Below are 20,000 nucleotides of genomic sequence, written 5' to 3'. Positions count from 1 at the left end.
GCATACATAAACGCCCCGCCAGCTCCTTACTACAGGGTCGTGTGCACACAAAATCCCCAGATAGTGTGGAAAAAGTTGAGAGAGTGTGTGTAGGCCTAGGGTGCAGACTTTGGCCTGTAAATAGCACGATCGATCACTGATTATTGGATGGCATGGTTCCCAATTCACATGCTTGATGTTCAAGTTCACGGGCAAATTCGACGTTTTATTCGTCACATACAACATACCAGTAAAATGAGCAGTGAGATGTTTCTCCGCTGGCTCTTATAACGTGCACACTAAGCTTAAGCAAGGTGAAAAAAACAATACAAAATAACAATAGAAAACAAGACGGTATATATGGACTTTTAATACAAAATGCAAAATATGCAACATGAAAAATATGCTACATGAAAGGGATGGGATGTGCTGAGAGCAGATTCAATTGTACAGTTTAATTAAATGCATGAGTAGGCTACTTATGGATCTTGATAGGCCCTATATCTATATTATGTAGGCCCATATGATATGTTTTAGTTATGGATATTCACGTTTACAGTATTACAGAATATAGATGTGTCCATTCTGACGACTATGGTTTATAAGGTGCTGTTGTGCTGAGTCTGAGTATAGCGACTGAGTTTAGTGCTTATTTATTCATTCACTGCCATTTGCAGTGTTTGTGTAGAGCTTTTATTTATTTTAGGACACTGCGATGCCTCGTAGAATCATGACTATAAATGTGAAACGTAAATTGGAAATGATACAAATATTCTCATATTTATTATTATTATTAGTAGTAGTAGTAGTAGTAGTAGTACTATTTCAAGCCTAGGATCTCTGTAGAATTGATGTGAACGCAATCACCTCTGATTTCTCATGAATTCAGCCCTTGCGAACGGGCGCACTCCAATCTGGCCTGCCTACGACTGCATTTCCGCATTCTTAAATCCTGTTCTTAGATAAGAACAAATCCCAGATAAGAAACCATTCAGGAATGCCAGAATTGTCCCAGGAACTTCGTAAGTGGAGTTAAGAAGAAATTTCTTCGTAACCTTTTCTTAACTGCATTCAGGAATGAGGGCCGTTGTTATTAGGATTCTTCTTTTGTAAGATCTCGGAGTTGAACGTCATCCCTTGCACAGTCCTGGCCGGGCAGCCACCACTCAGTCTGTTGCAAAAGCCTCTGAAGTTGAGCCCAGTTGACCTCAGGGGTCACGGCTGCTTAATGACCCCAGGACCCCGGGGCGTTGTAATCACGGCGCTCTCCTCTGACATGACATCATGTAAAGCCAGGTCAGCACTGGCCTCTCCGGGCCAGATCGTCTCGGCGGAGTTCAGAGCCAGGATTAGGATGATAGTTTTAAAATGTCAGATGTGTTCATGAAGGATGATGTAATCCGTGTGACTCCGGGTCTCCAGGAACAAGGCATTGACTTCGGAAGCCAGGGCATGAAGATTGATGGGATTTCTGTGGGGATGTATAAAGCAGTCGTAGTATTAGGTCTGTGCTCACGGCTGGTTTGGATGGTTGTGGATGGGTTTCCTGTTGGTTTGATGACCATACAGGAAGTGTTCTTGCCCTCACTGCATACAGGACGATAAACCAGCGCTGCAGGCTGCGTTATGCAATCCTCTGACCAAGACGACACAGGACACAACCAAGCTCACAATCACACGACTCTGAGAGATTGAGAGCGTAGATCACACAGCATGGCAGGGGATTATCAGGATTGGGTGAAGGGGTCATTTGCCATGAAGCATGTGGCCCAGAAACTAGACAAATTAAATTTTTGTGTGTGTGTGTGTGCGTGTGTGTGTGTGTGTATTAGGTCGGTCACACAAGCCTCCTCTTTTTCCACCCCCCACGGTTGTCTTATTCTTCGAGGCTTCACAAGCTCTCCTCCTCACTGAGAATGCGTCCGCTTGACCTCTGACCTCCGTCCCATACCCTTCACACCTCTCTGGTGCTGCGCCGCCAGCCCGCCAAAACTGCTGACCACAGACTGACCACGCATCGACCACCGAGGACCACAGAGACACCGAGCGCGTGCTCCGTCAGAGCTGTCGATAGCCGGGCGATTATGTAGCCATCGGGCTCGTCAGCGTGTTTGTTTCTTCCTCTTGTTTGTTTGTCTCTGTCCGTTTGCGTGCTTGTTGACTTGTTTATGCCTGTGCTAATCCAACAACAAACAGCGTGATCCAGGCGGTGTGGGTGGCTGTCATGATGATCTGAAAGGGACCGTAGGAGAGGCCATCACAGCACGTAGATTACGCCTGGTTCAAGATGAGCCCAAACCATCACCCTGGCATCCTCTCATAGCCTTGTCATCATAAAAGATGTTTTTTATTGTTATTGTTATTTATTGTTGTTGGACTTGTACAGCACTTTGGTCAACTTTGTTGTTTTTAAATGTGCTCTATAAATAAAATGGTATGGTATGGTATGGTATGGTATGGTAAAAGGGTTGCCACCATCATCCACATCATCCCCCTTTCTGAGAGTCATTCTCTCAGGTCGAGTATATATTTTACTCCTCATGAAGAAGCACGCATCACTACGATGGTGTAGTACGGCAATTCTAAGCTCTTGAGAAGAAAGTTCAGAAACGTCATACTTTCAGTTTTTTCTCAAAATGTTACCCCTTCCCCAGGCTGCATTAAAAAAAGCCCAAAATCAGCGTTGAACATCCCAGCTGCAACGCCAAGGGCCCTGTTTGAGTCTGCTTGAGACAGATGGATGCATAGATAGTTGTGTTACAGCAGTAAGGACATCAAGAAGGCACAGTCGGGACTAAATACACGTTTACAATAAGAACACAAAACACGCAAAAAGAAGAAACGCCTCAGGAAGACACAGATTTGACGAGCCGAGCGATCGGAGCCCAACAACGTCAGACCAGTAACCTCCTCCAGGAGCTGAGGAAGGAGGAGACGATGAGGTGGTTATCAGACCTCCATAATGCTTCGGCGGAGAGCCGGTGGGCGTGAGTGAGGGTAACCAGGGGGAGAGGGAGGGGCTCCGATGAGAGGGGAGGGGCTTAGACCCACGGCACGCAGACCTGGTCAGCTTCCCTCGTCCTCATGAGAGCGGCCTCACATGATCTCCCTCATCATCTGAGCGCATGACTGTAATCCAGCACGCGCTGAGACTCGATCAGATAGGTCCTACCAACTCAGAATGTTCCTCATGGGTGGTAATGGGATTTACTACAATAGCAATATCACAATTATGGCATCATGACATGTTATCAATAACAGTGCGATTTAAGCAATAAACCAGGAGAGGCCGTGTGTTATAGTGATTTTATAACAGCTAGGGGGCGTTGTTAGGCACGACGCGAAGCCTGGCCACGACTGTGCAAGGGATGACGTTCAACTTCGAGATCTTACAAAAGAAGAATCATAATAACAACGGCCCTCATTCCTGAATGCAGTTAAGAAAAAGTTACGAAGAAATTTCTTCTTCATGTAGGCTATATATTTTGCATATTGTATTTAAAGTCCATATATACCATCTTGTTTTCTATTGTTATTTTATATTGTTTTTTTTTCACCTTGCTTAAGCTTATTCAAAACGAAGCATCATTCCCTCAATTCCGCCGAGCAAAATAGTTCCCCTAACAAAAGGGTTGCCAAGCAACAACAACAACTACAATGCATTGGATCAAATGGGAGGTGCATTAATACTGAAAATGGAATGATATGCGGTCCCAGGTGTGTGTTACAAAGTATTTTAACACGGCTTCCAGCCAATCAGAATCAAGAACCAGAACTAACCGTTGTATAAAATAGAGCCTTAGAATGTGAAGGTGTGAGGGAACAGAGAGCACATTCCCTGAATACAGAGAGAGAGAGAGTGTGTGTGTGTGTGTGTGTGTGTGTGTGTGTGTGTGTGTGTGTGTGTGTGTGTGTGTGTACGTCTGTACGTGTGTGTGTGTATGCTTGAGTTCACACGTCTGACATTCAGAATATTGGTCTGGGGAGAGAGAGTCTCCAAAGTGATGTGTGTGTGTGTGTGTTTGTGTGTGTGTGTGCATTTTTCTGCGTACATGTGTGTGTTTGTGTGCGCGCCTGCGTGTGTGCGTGCGTGTGTGCGTGCGTGTGCGCACCTGCCTGTGTGCTTGCGTGTGTGTGTGCGTGCGTGTGTGTGTGTGTGTGTGTGTGTGCATGGGGGCCTGCGTTTGTCTGCGTGTTGTTTGGTTCCCCCTCTGGTAAAGTTCAGGGTTTGCATTCGTTCAGACTGCTCTCGTACGGAGCGGAGGGGGGGGGGGGGTGGGGGCTACAGGGGGTGGGGAGGCTACAGGGGGCGGGGGGGGGGAGGCGGTGCGGGGGGGGCGGGCAGCGGTGATGAACGACCACACTTCGCTTCCCCATCGTATCTAAACGTTCCACATGGAGCTCGTCCGCTGAACGGCCCAGTTAGTATTCTGACAGCAGGCGTACGCAGAGCTCACCAGGCTGAGGGGAGCAGGCAGAGACGCTCGTACGCTTGGCTGAGAGAGAGAACTCTCCACATCTAATTACAAATGTGTCCAACAGTAATTCTGTATGGACTCCAAAATGATTGAGCTCCAGACAGAACCATAACTCGTTGGATGTGTCATCACACGCTGTTTGTACTCGGTCATTTGTCAATTCTGAGTTCCTCTGTTGAATAGAAGCCCTACGCAGTGAGACTAGCCGTGGTCTCTCCCTGTGGCCTGCGGTGGCTGACCCACAGTGAGACTAGCCGTGGTCTCTCCCTGTGGCCTGCGGTGGCTGACCCACAGTGAGACTGGCCGTGGTCTCTCCCTGTGGCCTGCGGTGGCTGACCCACAGTGAGACTGGCCGTGGTCTCTCCCTGTGGCCTGCGGTGGCTGACCCACAGTGAGACTGGCCGTGGTCTCTCCCTGTGGCCTGCGGTGGCTGACCCACAGTGAGACTGGCCGTGGTCTCTCCCTGTGGCCTGCGGTGGCTGACCCACAGTGAGACTAGCCGTGGTCTCTCCCTGTGGCCTGCGGTGGCTGACCCACAGTGAGACCAGGCCGACCCTGTTGGACCCGTTCCTGTCTATCAGAGCACTTTCCAGGTCTCTGACTGGTCAGAACATGCTCAGTTGTTTTGAAAGCTTGTTTATCCTGACATCTCTCTCTTTGGCTCTCCCTCTCTCTCTCTCTCCCTATCTCTCTCTCTCTCTCTCTCTTTCTATCTCTCTTTCTATCTCTCCATCTTACAAATTAATTTATATCGGTCAACTTTATGTATGCCCCTCTCTTTTTCTCCCTCTCCCTCTCTCTCTTTCTCCCTCTCTCTCTCTCTTTCTATCTCTTTCTCTCCCTCTCTCTCTCCATCCCACAAATGGGTCTCTATTATACTGTATGTCATCTTTAATATGACCCCCCCTCTCTCATTATATCTCTTTCTCTCCCTTTCTCTCTCTCTCCAGCCCACAAATCAGTTTCTGTTCGGTCACCTCTCTCCCTCTCTCTCTCTCTCTCTCTCTCTCTCTCCCTCTCCCTCTCTCTCTCTCTCTCTCCCTCCATCCCTTCTCTCTGTAGAAGATCCTTCTCTGTAGGGGGTGCTGTGTTGCCTGGGGATCAGGCCATCTGATAAGGAGAGAGAGAAATGGCTGCTTGCATTACAGGAGATGGGGAATGCAAACCTATGATCGTATTGTTTAGACGGGACATGGAAGGCAGGTGGACACTTCATCGTCGTCAGCCAATCAGGGACAGATATTACATTATGATACAATTACAAACATCATTTCAATTCCTTATCTGTGCTTGCTTTTTTTTGTCGGCACAATAAAAACCAACAGCCTTGTGAGACCATCCTGATGTGGCGAGCTCACTTCCTGTTTGTCTACTGAACCAATGGTCGGTTGCCTAAAATTCAGACCCCGCCCACTTGACGCTGTCAGACAGATTAAATAATCTCATAGTGAATACATGGAGGCTGTCTGGGGAAAGCACTCCTCAGACCCACTGACCCTCAGCAGCGCAGCCCCACCAGGTTGTGTGTTCTCACCTCTGCAGTTCTCTCCACGCGTCCAGGGAGGACCCCGTCTGTCGAGCTCCGCCCACACCGGCCTGATGTCCAGCAGTGACGAGTCTGTCCGCCGACGAGAGGTTGGTCACCTGGCTTCCTGGTGCAGCCATGAACAGTCTGGAGCTTACCGCCCGCACAGCTGTGGAGAGAGATGTCGTGGACTTCAGAAGGAGCCCCCACTCCCCTCCCGCCCCCCCGGCCCCCCCGGCCCCGACCGGCTCAGCGGTGAACTCGGTGGAGTCGTTCAAGTTCCTGCCGTCTGATAACAGGACCTCCGGTGGGAGAACATGGGCTCCGTCGTTAAGAGGCCACAGCGGAGGATGTTCTTCCCGCGTCAGCTGGAGAACCTCATCACGCTCCGGTTCTTCCTCCGGTCCATCCTCACCTCTGCTACTGCCGTCCGGTTTGGCGCCTCTGCTGCCCGGGTCAAAGGGCATCGTTCGGTCACCAGAGAGGGGGGGGCGGGTCGTCGGACGTGAGCTGCCCGCTGTCCAGGACCTGTACGACTCTGGTACCAGGAAGCAAGCAGGGAAGACCCCCCCACCTGGTCAGCCAACTCTGGTCTATCAAGGCCAGATCCTCACCCCCACATAAACAGCTTCTTCCCCAAAGCATCGGGCCTCACAGTCTAGTGAGCTATTGGGCACACTTCCTGTTAGTAATGCGTCCCGTTCATGATGTCAGACCAGGGGAGAGGGTGCTGCTGCCAGACAACCACGTTAGTGAGTGAGAACCAATGATCCTGGAGCCTAGTGGCCCAGAGGGGAGGAGCCTATCTCCTGATTCCTTAGCGTGAGGCAGTTTGATGTTCAAGTGAACCCTCTGGACATCATGTTTGTTTTGTCACAGGGACTCACCCACAATCCAACACTTGCTGAGAGCCAAGCAGAGAGGCATTGGGTATAATTTGTTATGGTCTTTGGTTTGACAGTCCCGTTGTACAATCCAGCTGACCAGGGAGCTGTGAGCGTGGATGACCAACACGGACACTCAGGGGCTCGTGTTTTCGTTCGTTAGTCGCCCCCCTCGTGGCAAGACGTCCCTTTGCAGACGCTGGCCTGTCAGTGAGGACGCGCCGTGAGACAGATTCAACACACCCGTCTGGAGCTGAAGACAAACGCAAAAAAAACAGACAGTGGTTGATTGTTTTGAAGTCGTGTTGTTTGTTTTGAAGTTCTGTTGTTTGTTTGGGAGTTGTTTCTGTCTGTGACACGTATGAGGACCCTGTAGACTCATTGGGTCTTATTCATGAAGCGTTGGTAAATCTGTGTGTAGACTTGCACATAAAAAGCCACGCTACTAAAATCCCACACCGGATTCATCAAAGCCGCGGGAAACTCAGATTTGATCGTGGGCACATGTGTATGATCATGTTCATGAATACCAACCAATCATAAGGTGACAGCGCGCTCCTGCTACCCAGCAATTTGCATAAATCCCACCCATGAATAAACAATGATGACCATATAAGGACGCGCTTTGGCACCTATCAGCCTGCAGAGTGCTGACATGGCTCAGACCAAACTTCTCTGAGGCAGAGATTGAAGTTATTTTGAGTGAAGTAGAGGCTAGAAAAAGCATTCAGTTAGCAGTGGCGTGACAGGGACAGGGAAATCCAATGCATGGAATGAGGTGACAGACACCGTCAATAAAGTCTCCTCAGTTCTCAGAACCATCCAAGAGGAGAAACGTAAATGGTTTGACATGAAAATTTATGAAAAAAAATGCATAAACACACACAAAAAAACTTCGCTAGCTACAGGAGGAGGAGGCCCCTCCCAATCCCAGCGGTCGGCTGCAGACGAGCGCATAGCTGGTGTAAGGAGAGACCTCTCTATCAGGGAGTATTCCTGATGGGGACAGCGACAGGCCTCCACAGGAGCAGTCAACAGAAAACTCAGAAGGGAAGTCGATGTACGTGTTATAGTGAAGAGTTTTGTTGGCCTAGTCCTTGAATTGTTTGAATCTTAACATACATTCTTTAATCAATTCATTCTGCAGCCAAAGGAAATTAAACATCTCAAACAGATTAATCTACATGTATTTTTTATTTATCTATTATTAATGAGTTCAGCTGGCAAGTGCTTCTCCCATGATGAGGCTCCTCCCCCTGCTGCTACTGAGACCAGACAGCGAGGGCGGAGAGGCCACCCACCGGTCCTCACCAATGAGCTCCTGCTAAATCAAGACTAGATACTTCAGGCAGTGCATCAAATCAACCAGTCTCTTCAAGAAATAAACACCACCCTGAACGCCATCTGCCAGGCACTGTTGCACCAACAACAAAAACACATTTAATTACAGTTTTCCTTCTGTGTGATGTCTGTGGTTATTTACTTACAACACTGGGCAGAACACTCAACAACTGTAGAAAAGGAAAAATGGGTCGGCCACTTCCAAAATCAAAATGTGCTGTTTCTCTTTCATTTGGATATTTAAGTGTAGCCTTTCAAGAGATGACACGTTCCTCTTGATGAAATTACCCTGTGCGTATCCTAAACAGGATTTAGGATAAAAAATATATAAAACAAAGATAATAAAATGGGTTATCAGTTTTGCAAATAACATCAGATGTTCAAAGTAGGCCTTCTTACCCAGTTCCTGTCTAATTAAACACCTTAGAATCACTCTATAATTTGCTGGCATGTCCGAATAGCCGCTGCATTGGCAGCTCCTGAGCCGGTTCTGGAGGCAGGTCCAGGTGCATCAGGGACTGAGCCGGTTCTGGAGGCAGGTCCAGGTGCATCGGGGACTGAGACGGTTCTGGAGGCAGGTCCAGATGCATCGGGGACTGAGACGGTTCTGGAGGCAGGTCCAGATGCATCGGGGACTGAGCCGGTTCTGGAGGCAGGTCCAGGGTCATCGGGGACCTCGAGGAGAGGAAGTCTCCATTTCATGGTGATGTTGTGCACGACACAGCAGACCAATATTATTTTGCACACCTTCTTGGGTGCATAGAGATTACTTAACATGCAGAAAATACATGCATCAAGTTGATTTTAACAACCCATTCACATTTTTTATGAAGTAATATGAAGCTTAAACATGCTAATTATCATTGAATTTAGCTTAAAGTGTTATATTTCTAATCATTTGTCATGTTTAAATTACGTGTTTTAAAGACATCTGCATATTGTGTGCTTAACAGAGCAAAATAAGAATTACAATTGTGATTTCTAATACTGGCAATCACTATTCATGTGCATTGGGTATTTACACAAGCCCTACACGCAGTCAGAAGCAGGTGTAGATTTTTTTAGTAGCTACGAAAAGATCGGAGCTACTAAAATGATGATGAATGCCGAAATGCACGTAAATGTCCCTCTGCTCACTGTTTACTCGCAAATTGGTTCCGCTCACGTTTCCTGAACGAGCGCCATCGTGAGCAGCAGCCACGCCTCACCAAGGACATGGCAAACCGTCCGGGGCTGGGTTTCCCAGAGGCATCGTAGCGCTACGTTCATCGTAAGCTACGGCGTTCATCGTAGCGCTACAACGCCTCTGGGAAACGCAGCCCAGGTTTATAGCACGCCCTTGTAATCAGTTTCTGAGCTTTGACTCAGCCAAACATTACCCAGTGCAGCCAGACTTGATACATGGTGTATTATATTATTATATTTGGACAATACTGCCGCATTGCTCTTGCTGACATTCTTGTTATAATGTTCAACAATGTTCATTATCTTCCTATGGAATCAGAGCATGTCTCTGCACTGCCTTGAGTTTGATTGCTGTACACTGTGGCAAAGGGAATGCTAATGGTATTTTCGATAAAACACATGCGCACACACGCACACACACACACACACACACACACACACACACACACACACACACACACACACACACACAAGTGACCTTGGGTATATTGGTTTGTCCTAGTGGACAGAGCAGTCTGCCATGTCTGTCTTATCTCCCCTGAACACAAAGCATCATGGGTACTTTAGTGGGGCACGTACTGTAGCAGGCCTTTCCTGTAAGAAGCATGGCTGTTTAGATTCAGGCCCTCCACAGCTCAGTGGAGAAGCTTTCTTTTGTCTTGCGAGCCACTGAAGCAGAGCTTGATAAATACTATACACTGCAAACCAATTGGACTCTGTGGGACAAATAAAGTTCAGATTTCAACCTGAGACGAGCAGCCCTGCCTGTGACTTGAAAGCTCAAATATTGCCCACAGAGTTTGTGGATTTCCTATTTGGCCTAGACACACCAGGTCTGATGATAGACACACCAGGTCTGATGATAGACACACCAGGTCTGATGATAGACACACCAGGTCTGAGGATAGACACCCCAGGTCTGATGATAGACACACCAGGGGCCTCATTTATCAAAGAGCGTGTAAATTCTGGTGTAAAAGAGGGCGTACGACGAAAACGCGGAAAATGCACAATGTAGCGTACGACGAGAATATTTACACGCTTTTCGGATCTATCAAAAATGTCGTACGCTCCGAAATCCGAGACTGGCGGAGAATAGAGCGTACGCGCACGCGCCCCGTGTTCCGCCCTCGCCACGCCCTAATCCAACCATATATGGTCAAAACCATGAGTGGCCAAACGTGGTTTCCCGGAAGGAACCGGCTTAAAAAGGTAGCGTGGAGCACCCAGGCGGGACAATGAAACATGGAACGAAGAGCTAAGAAGAGGGACTTCTCGGAGACGGAGGTGCATGTGCTTGTTGGTGAGGTCCACGCGAGGAAGACAATCCTCTTCGGAAGGTATTAATAGCCTACCTTTGTCTGATTGCTCCTACAGCTTAGTAGCCTACTTTAGCTACGTTTTGTGCATCTAGGATTTGGCATACACGGACATACTGTAACATGTGGCTGTGAGGAAAGCAAACATTCTGTGGTAGGCTATGATTAAATTAGGACCAAAAACAGGGAACAATAACGCAGATGACCACTTCATAATGTTAGAACACATTAAACATTTTCCCCTCTGGGAAATTAAGACTCATCTAAATCACCCGGTAAATCACAGCATTTATTTGACTGCCAACAGAAAAACATATCAAATGAATATGGCTGCACAATGAAATGTTTAATGCATAATCAAGTTCACAGACAAACTCAAAGAAAATTATTGAAATTGTTTCTCCAGACTCTGACGTGGGGTGGGACTCAGAGGAGGGGGAGTCTGCAGTGGTCCTGGACCTGACGGTCATGCCCCCGCGAGTTGTAGCCTCCACCTCCAGCGCCACGACCTCCAGTGCCTCCACCTTCTTATCAGCTTTGAATATATATCTTGCCAAACATAACACGGGATGATGTACAAGGAGGGGACAGATACCTAGTGAAAGTACTATTGGTTGCTAGTAAAAAGACAATAACGAGGGCTTGGTATAAGGTGGAACGCCCAACCAAGGAGCAGTGGCTGGGTGTTGTGGAGGAGATGTATGTTAGGGAGAGGTTCACGCATGCATTGAGGATGCAGGAAGGAAAGTTTGAAGGGAGATGGGAAAAATGGATGGATTATAGAAGGAAGTGTGATGATACCACTAATATTAAAATTGTCATATTTGAGTAAGAAAAAAAAGCTGCATGGATGGATGTACCCATAAGCTGTTATTGTAGGTTTTTATGTTTTATTGTATTGTCGTTGTATGGATGGAAAATGCTAATAAAGATTAAAAGTAAATAAGACAAAGAATATGTATCTTGGCTATGGACACACCAACAAGCCAGCCGTCACGCGCAGCGCCTGCCTCCAGTCTAGCCCTACCCTGCTGTGCGCCAGGGTGAATGAGTCATGCGTGGAGTCAGGCCACCGTGCCACTACACTTGTGATGAGCATGTCGGCGTCACATATGATTTGGGTATTTCTAGTGTGCACATTTTAGCGATTCACATAGACGTATTCATTCATTGATGGTGCCCTTATGTGGGTGCAGTCGCCATCGCCGTCACCTCTTTGGAGTTCTATCTCGGCCAGTAGGCCGAGTAGCGCCGGATTCATTTAGGCTCGCATTACGCACAGGAGGACTGTCATTTATATGCTTACCAAAGAGCAAACAGGTCCACATGATCACATATTAATGACAATCTAATTGGTCAATTATTGCCGTTTGATGGAGTGCCTGCATTAGGTGTGTGACATATAGCGCGGAAAGGTTTGGGACAGCGAATAGGTTCAGTTTGGGGAACAAATCCATATCGGACCATTAATGAGCCGGTTAGAGGACACGTCTAATCTTGCATTGCGATATATGTTTGTGCTGAATTGGGCTATTAGCCTACATGTTTGTGCGTTCATGAACTGTCGCTCTTATTCTCTCCGTCAAACATAGTAATTCACCGACGCACCACCTGCGTCGCCAGTTCCCCCTGTGTTCAAAAAGGGCGTAGAACACCGTGTAAATCGGTAGGACAACTTGAGAGGTGTCCTACAAAAGCGCGGAGAAAGGCGACTAAATTTCCGCCCTTTCGGCTTGATAAATCGCAATGTGGGGGGGGCAAATGGCGTACGCCTGAAATCGCGAAAAAGACCGTGTAAAAGAAGGCGTACCTCAATGATAAATGAGGCCCCAGGTCTGATGATAGACACACCAGGTCTGAGGATAGACACACCAGGTCTGAGGATAGACACCCCAGGTCTGAGGATAGACACACCAGGTCTGATGATAGACACACCAGGTCTGATGATAGACACCCCAGGTCTGATGATAGACACACCAGGTCTAGGCAAGAGAAGGCTGTGTAATACCTATGTGAAAGACTGGCTTCGGACAGTCCACACTGGTTCCACACATGGAACAGTTGTCCAACACTTATCAGAGACTGTGACTCATTTAAATTCAATTTAATATCATGGTTAAAAGATAATGATGTATGCAACCAATGCATTAGCCAAACTGGCACATTTACAGAAATGTTGATTAATGTGCAGTGTCCCTGTAATTTTAAGCCGTATGAATAAATTAAATTGTCTCTTTTGAAGATGCAATGCCAGAGAAAACAGTAGGAAGTAGGAAATCCTACTACAGATCTTTCTTGGGTTGTTGAATACAATCTTTGCGGATGGTTTGCGTCTAAATATCGGAATATTTTCCAGAGCATTGTTGTGTATTTTGAGGGACTGCCAGTCAATCTGCATCTGCCAGAATCTGTGTGTGTTTGTGAAGAGATAAGCAGTGAAACAGACCAGCATGAGATGAACAAGCCCGATGTAAACAGCAGACATGTTGCCCCCCGCTCATGAAGCATGCTGGTAATGAAGGAGTGGAAACATTTTCTTCATGAATATGAATGAAATGTTTTAAGTGTTTTGTGCATCGCATTTAACTCCCAGAGCTCCAAACTCAGTACAAGAGCCCCCTGAGCACTTTCTTTTAATTCTGGAAATCCCAGAAACTGCACAAATGACTCTCCTCTATTGTACGGCAAATAAGCAATGTGCAGCAGTCAGTTTTTTGCTTGCGTCGTGGTGACACGATCAGATGCTGTTATACTGTTCCTGGGTCTGTTATACTGTTCCTGGGTTTGTGAAATGTCCGACTGTCTCCACCTAAATCAGAGGGTTGAGAGTAGTATGATACAGCTGTGGTCTTCTGAGGCACGGCTGGGTGAAGCTTAGCCCGCACTGTTCAGGAGAGATAACTCTGGAGTGCGAGCCTCAAAGCGTGGATGTGAACTACGATGGCAGAAGTCGAAAGCTCAGCAGTCAGTTTATCCACCAATCCCCACCGACCCCTCAAGAGCATGACTGAGACATGATGGTTGGACACATACAGTTGATGACCTATCTGATCTCTGATCATCTGATCTACAGTATGTGTTAAAATATAACTATAACTAATGATAATTGTACCCATAATGCACCTAACCTCGATACTACTGAGAATCCCAACATTTAGAGCAAGCACCAAAAGAGCAACTACCCTTCAAGCTCTGAACTCTGTGGATTCAGAAAATACATGGGTCCCTGAATAGAATAAACTATACATTTACCAAGCATAGTTTTTTTTATGTACAAAGCAAAATGTACTTGTCAATGGGAAAAATGAATTGTGGTGAGTGTCACCAGGTGGTGGGCTAACTAACTAACAAACTAAATAACTAAATAACTAAATAACTAAATAACGAACTAACCAACCTTTTAACTAACTAACTAACTAACTAACTAACTAACTAACTAACTAACTAACTAACTAACTAACTAACTAACTAACTAGTTAACTAGCTAACTAGCCAACTAACCAACTAACCAACTAACCAACTAACTATCTAACTAACTAACTGGCCTACCAACTGACCTACTAACTAACTCACTAACTATCTAACTAACTAACCTACTAACTTACTAACTAATTAACTAACTAACTAACTAACCTACTAACTAATATACATGAGTCAATCTAATGTCCCTTCCCTGTTTTCATCAGGTGGGGGACAAAAACATGTGGAAGGTTTCAGTGTGTTTGTCCCTAAATCTTCACGCTTCAAGCCTGATTTTGGAAATCTGTTGGCATCAGGACCCCCTGGGCCCCTTCCTCAGATGCAGGTAGAGCTCGGCAGAGAGGATGGGGTCCTCGTCAAACATGGTGACACAACGGAGGCCTGTACTTCTTGGAGCAGAGCTGTCTCCCCTGCTGCCTGACTGAAAACGCTCCAGATGGTTGCTGTCCGGTCCTCTGTACTATCAGCTCTCTGTTGTGTTTCTGTTGTGTGAACAACTTCAACCTCCATCTTGGGAGTGATACTGTATGCTAACATAACTGTTCTGTAGTTCCTTACCTGGCGCAGTTCACTGTAGTGTCAACTAAGACCTTTGGTGATCTGGACTACAAGAACCATATCCTACTTCCCTTCCCCTGGCATACAAGGATTGGTCTGGTCTCTTTTTGCCAGTTTTAGCTAGGAACTCTGACCTCCAAAACGAGCTGTGTGTTTTGGTAGAGATTATTAGATTAGATAACTGACACAATGTAGGCAGATGACAGCCCTTCCCCTGAGCAGTATACTAGAGAACAAGAAATGAAAACAGCGATGGCAGCAAAACCCACCACCACAACGCCGCTATCATAGCAGAACTGACGACAGAACTGTACATCGCTGTGTGGCTCTGTGGAAAATTGCATTTTCCGGAACAGTGGCTCATTTTATGCCATTTTGCTTTCAGTTACACTGTGCCGACACAGACGCGCACGTTCTACGGCTCTCTCTCTTTGACCGCCTGCGGCGGCCTGTGCAGGAGGTGGAGCTTGTTGAGCGCCGGCCATCGGCAGGACACCCGTCAGCCTCTCTGGGCCAGGGGTCAGGGGTCAGCGATGATGTGCCCTCATGCAGCTCCTCATTAACTCCGTCAGATGGAATGTGTGCATGTGTCCGTATCATCAGTACAGTTATTTCTGGGCTGGAGTGAGTGAACGACGCTGTGTGGAGTTTGTAGCAGCAGCGAATGAGTAGCGTGCGCTAAGCACCCTCCCCCCCGTAGGGACGCCTGGATGTATCTGGGTGATGCGGCTCACTTAGTAACACAAATGAACCTGACAGGCAGAGTCCTGCTCCCACCAACATCCCTCCCTGGATCTGCAGAGTCAGCTCTCCTCTCCTCTCTCTCTCTCTCTCTCTTTCTCTCTCATTCACCCCTCTCTGACCGGTGCAGCACCCCTCCCCCCCTCTCCATCTCTCTCTCTCTCTCTCTCTCTCTCCCCCTCTCTCCCACTCTCTCTCATCCGTGGGGTGAGGACTGGTGACGGACGTCTCCTCCCCTCCTCCTCTCCTTTCTGCGGAGGACGAGCGCGTGCCGGGAGCATCCGTCATCTGCCGTGACTTGCGTCCCTCCTCCACCCCCACCCCCTCCTCCTCTCCTCTCATCTCCCTCCTCCTCCTCCTCCTCCTCCTCCCTCCTCCCTCCTCCCTGGCTTCGCTGCGCGCCGCGCGGACCCCCAGCACATCTCCCCGCTCCGCCGCGATGACGACCACACAGAGGGGGCTGTCTGTTCGGGAGGCAGGGGCGGCGTGGAAGGGCTAGCCGGGAAGGACACCCTCTCTCCAGGGACGACCGCGTCACCGGGGGACAGACAGGGGGCAGGGGGGGGGGGTCTCTCTGGTCCTCGTCGGTCCGAGCCGAGCCCGTTTTATCCGAGCGACTTGCTTTTCCGTTGACCCCCGCTTGGTGGATCTGGCCATGCAGCCCGTGTGAATCACGGCATCCTCCCTGCTTGGGTTCTGAGCGTGGATTCGGTCGCGGGGCTGGAGAGACGGACCCCCGTCGGAACGGACCGCACCCGGGGCACATGGACGTGTTTGGTTTCGGGAAGATGGCAAAGCTGTCGGGGTGAGTGTGCGTGCTGGGGATAAGGGGAAGGGTTTGCGTGTGTGTGTGTGTGTGTGTGTGTGTGTTTGCGCGGTGAAGGAGGAGTTATGTCCGCATGGGAACAAGAAGGCTGTAATCAATGATTATCCAGTCTATGTGTGTGTGTGTGTGTGTGTGTGTGTGTGTGTGTGTGTGTGTGTGTGTGTGTGTGTGTGTGTGTGTGTGTGTGTGGTGTGGTGGAGTCGACCACGGCTGATGGCTCTGTGCCTGTAATTCCGAAAAAGTTTCGAGGCAGAGATCTGTGTAAATGCACCGGACCCAGAGCGTGACAGATTCAGAGAGCCGGTGAGAGACTGAGAAAGAGAGCGTGACAGATTCAGAGAGCCGGTGAGAGACTGAGAAAGAGAGCGTGACAGATTCAGAGAGCCGGTGAGAGACTGAGAAAGAGAGCGGAGATACGAGGAGAGAAGTTATTGACGTGAGCGGGTGGCAGAGTTAGAATCGCCGGCGTTGAGACGGAGAGATACAGAGAGGGACAGATGGAAGGAGGAGGACAGAGAGGACAAAGGGGCAGCGAGTGAGTAAGGGACAGAGTGAGGGAGACTGGAGGGACAACGAGCCCCCGCTCTGTCGACCAGTGAGAGCAGACATTGAGCCGAGGCACAGAACAGAGCTTCCAGAGCAGAGGTTCCAGAGCAGAGTTTCCAGAGCAGAGGTTCCAGAGCAGAGGTTTCAGAGCAGAGGTTCCAGAGCAGAGGTTTCAGAGAAGAGGTTTCAGAGCAGAGGTTCCAGAGCAGAGGTTTCAGAGCAGAGGTTCCAGAGCAGAGGTTCCAGAGCAGTGGTTACAGAGGCAGAGCTTCCAGAGCAGAGCTTACAGAAGCAGGCTGTGTTGAAATAATGAGGAGCTCTCACTGTGGTTTTACACACATACACACAGACACACACACACACACACACACACACACACACACAAACACACACACACACACACACACACATGTCCGGATGATCTCTCATTTGAGCGGGTCGCAACACTAAACCCAGCAAACGCGGCCTCAAGACAAATCTCTTAAACCTCGCCACACATAGGCGCACAGATGGGTTCCTTTCAAGGGATCTACCGGGTTCCTTTCAAGGGATCTACTGAGTTCCTTTCAAGGGATCTACCGGGTTCCTTTCAAGGGATCTACCGGTTTCCTTTCAAGGGATCTACTGGGTTCCTTTCGAGGGATCTACCGGGTTCCTTTCAAGGGATCTACTGGTTTCCTTTCAAGGGATGTACCGGGTTCCCTTCAAGGGATCTACCGGGTTCCTTTCAAGGGATCTACTTGGTTCCTTTCAAGGGATCTACCGGGTTCCTTTCAAGGGATCTACCGGGTTCCTTTCAAGGGATCTACTGGTTTCCTTTCAAGGGATCTACCGGGTTCCCTTCAAGGAATCTACTGGGTTCCTTTCAAGGGATCTACTTGGTTCCTTTCAAGGGATCTACCGGGTTCCTTTCAAGGGATCTACCGGGTTCCTTTCAAGGGATCTTTGGGGAGAGATCTGTGAGTATCCAGAGCTGGATACTTTTTGAACACCCTCTTTATACATGAATACCAGCCTGCTTATACATGAATACCAGCCTGCTTATACATGAATACCAGCCTGCTTATACCAAACATTAAAAAAAATAAAAATAAAAACACAAAGTAATGGAAGATTTGACTTGGGGTCATTTTTGTTTAGATTTTTGAGTTTTGATGATTTGATTTCCTTCCCTCTGAAACAGTACATTCTCCCACCCTTTGTTGTGGGAGAGCTGTGTTGGCAGTGTGTATGATATCAATAAAGTTTGATTTGATTTAATTTGATTTGATTGAATACAGATCCAGTTCTGGGGAAATATCAAAGGGATCAAGTTTTATTGTGACTGACTGACTGCATCCAAATCCTGGTGGTGGCGTCTCCTTTGGGCCTGCTTCAGAGGGGGCTGCGCACAACCACCAGTCCATGCTTTCATTTGTTGATCGACCTTTCCTGTAGCCTATATCAACAGTTCTCTGGACAAAGCGATGGTTCACATATTTCTGAGCTCAGCCAACAGAAAGCGGGGGGGGGGGGGGGGGCAGGGGGAGGGGGCGGGGGCTGTTCGCCCACGGTCAGAGGGCCCTCTCTCCATGCAACCCTTCAAGTTGCATGATTCCTTCTTGATTTGAGTCTGGTTAATCCTCCTAAGGGATTTGGTGGGTGATCACAACGGCACACATGGCCTGCTCCATTCACTGGATGACATCACTGCACATCCCTGTGTTTTTGTCAGAGAGCGAGGAGAGTGAGGACAAGAAACAAAGCAGCAAGACAAATAGAGGATATATTACAGTATATGCACATGGAAGCAAGGCCTTGTAATCCAAAACAGATTTATAGAAATGGTGGCCTCCAGTCAATATTCATCTACATGATCCACATTAAGAGTCCTGTTGCAGACCTGTAGGTGACCATAATCTGGTTTATGTTTCAAATGTTGAAAATCAGCTGGGGGTCAGCAGGTTCCTCTAGCCAACACGGTCTAGTGAGCCTCAGGGGAGGTTCTGCTGAGAGAACCAACACGGTCCAGTGAGCCTTAGGGGAGGTTCTGCTGAGAGAACCAACACGGTCCAGTGAGCCTCAGGGGAGGTTCTGCTGAGAGAACCAACACGGTCCAGTGAGCCTCAGGGGAGGTTCTGCTCAGCGAAGCGGTTCCATGTCTGTCCTCCTGGGCTTTTCTGACCAGGTCTCTGAGCATCAGCAAGAACGTGTCGGTGGTCATCGGTTCCCCGGGGGCTTTATCGATGTTCCTGTCAGGCTGATACCGCAGAGAGATAACCCACTGCTGAATTGGAGTATTTGAATTTTTGAATTTATTGAATTTGAATTTTTAAATTTATTGAATTTGAATTTATCGAGAGGACAGCCCCACGTGATGCATCCTAGCATCTCATTTTTGAAGGGGGGGGGGGGGGGTCCTACAAGGGAGTCAAACTGCTGGTTTGTCAGCCAAGGACAGGATAGATCACCTGCGTAGAAGGTGCGTTATACTATCAGATGCCTTGTGTTGTTGTTGTTATTGTTGTTGTCTTAGTGAAAGTGTTTTACAAATCACCGTAGTACAGTAACTTGTGCCTGTATAGATCCACATCATCACTCGTAAAACTGCTTCCTGTTCCTGGCGGAGGCTACGGAAGAATCAGACCGCTCAATTATGCAAATAAACCAAACATTGTTTTTTTTCGGGGGCTTGTTGTTTGTTCTTCTCATGTGAGACCCTGGCCCCCGCCTCCCTGCTGGGAGGAGAGGAAGGAACTCTCTGAGCCGGAGGAGCTGCTCCTCCTCACAACGCTGATGAAGGCAGCAGAATGGAACTGAGCTCTGGCTCCCTGTCCTTCGTTAGAGGTGATCAGCAGTGTCGTCAGCAGTTCTACGCACTCTAAAGAAATACATATATTACATTCTTACACAACACTGTCTACATCCAGTACAGCCCCTTCATAGTGACTTTACAAACGCTTTTAGCAGATTCTAAATGTGTGAGAATACTGTGGAAACGTAATAAATAATATATCCTGACATAATGACAGGATATTCAACTGTTTGTTTCAGTTATTTATACGTTTTGTTTTAGCATACAGAACAGAAAGTGCCTGAGTGGTTGCTTAAAGTAGGATACAGCGAAGACTCTCAGAATCCTCTTCTAGTATTATATTT

General features: G+C 48.0%; 1 protein-coding gene across 1 annotated transcript in view; it reads left to right on the top strand.

Moving 5' to 3' along the window:
- Positions 1–16,254: 16,254 nt before the first annotated feature.
- The window catches only part of LOC311315733 (uncharacterized protein), a gene marked incomplete at both ends in the record, with an annotated part of 41,505 nt that continues 37,759 nt past the window's right edge, over positions 16,255–20,000 (top strand). Inside the window, one exon of the mRNA XM_084446437.1 lies at positions 16,255–16,295. Coding sequence (XP_084302563.1) covers positions 16,255–16,295 — 41 coding nt within the window. The remainder of the gene's footprint in view (positions 16,296–20,000) is intronic.

The sequence above is a fragment of the Borostomias antarcticus genome (genome assembly GCF_949987555.1).
Source record: "Borostomias antarcticus genome assembly, chromosome: 12".
Classification (NCBI taxonomy): domain Eukaryota; kingdom Metazoa; phylum Chordata; class Actinopteri; order Stomiiformes; family Stomiidae; genus Borostomias; species Borostomias antarcticus.
The sequence above is the reverse complement of the archived record's forward strand: the minus strand, read 5'-3'. Positions and strand labels throughout refer to the sequence as shown.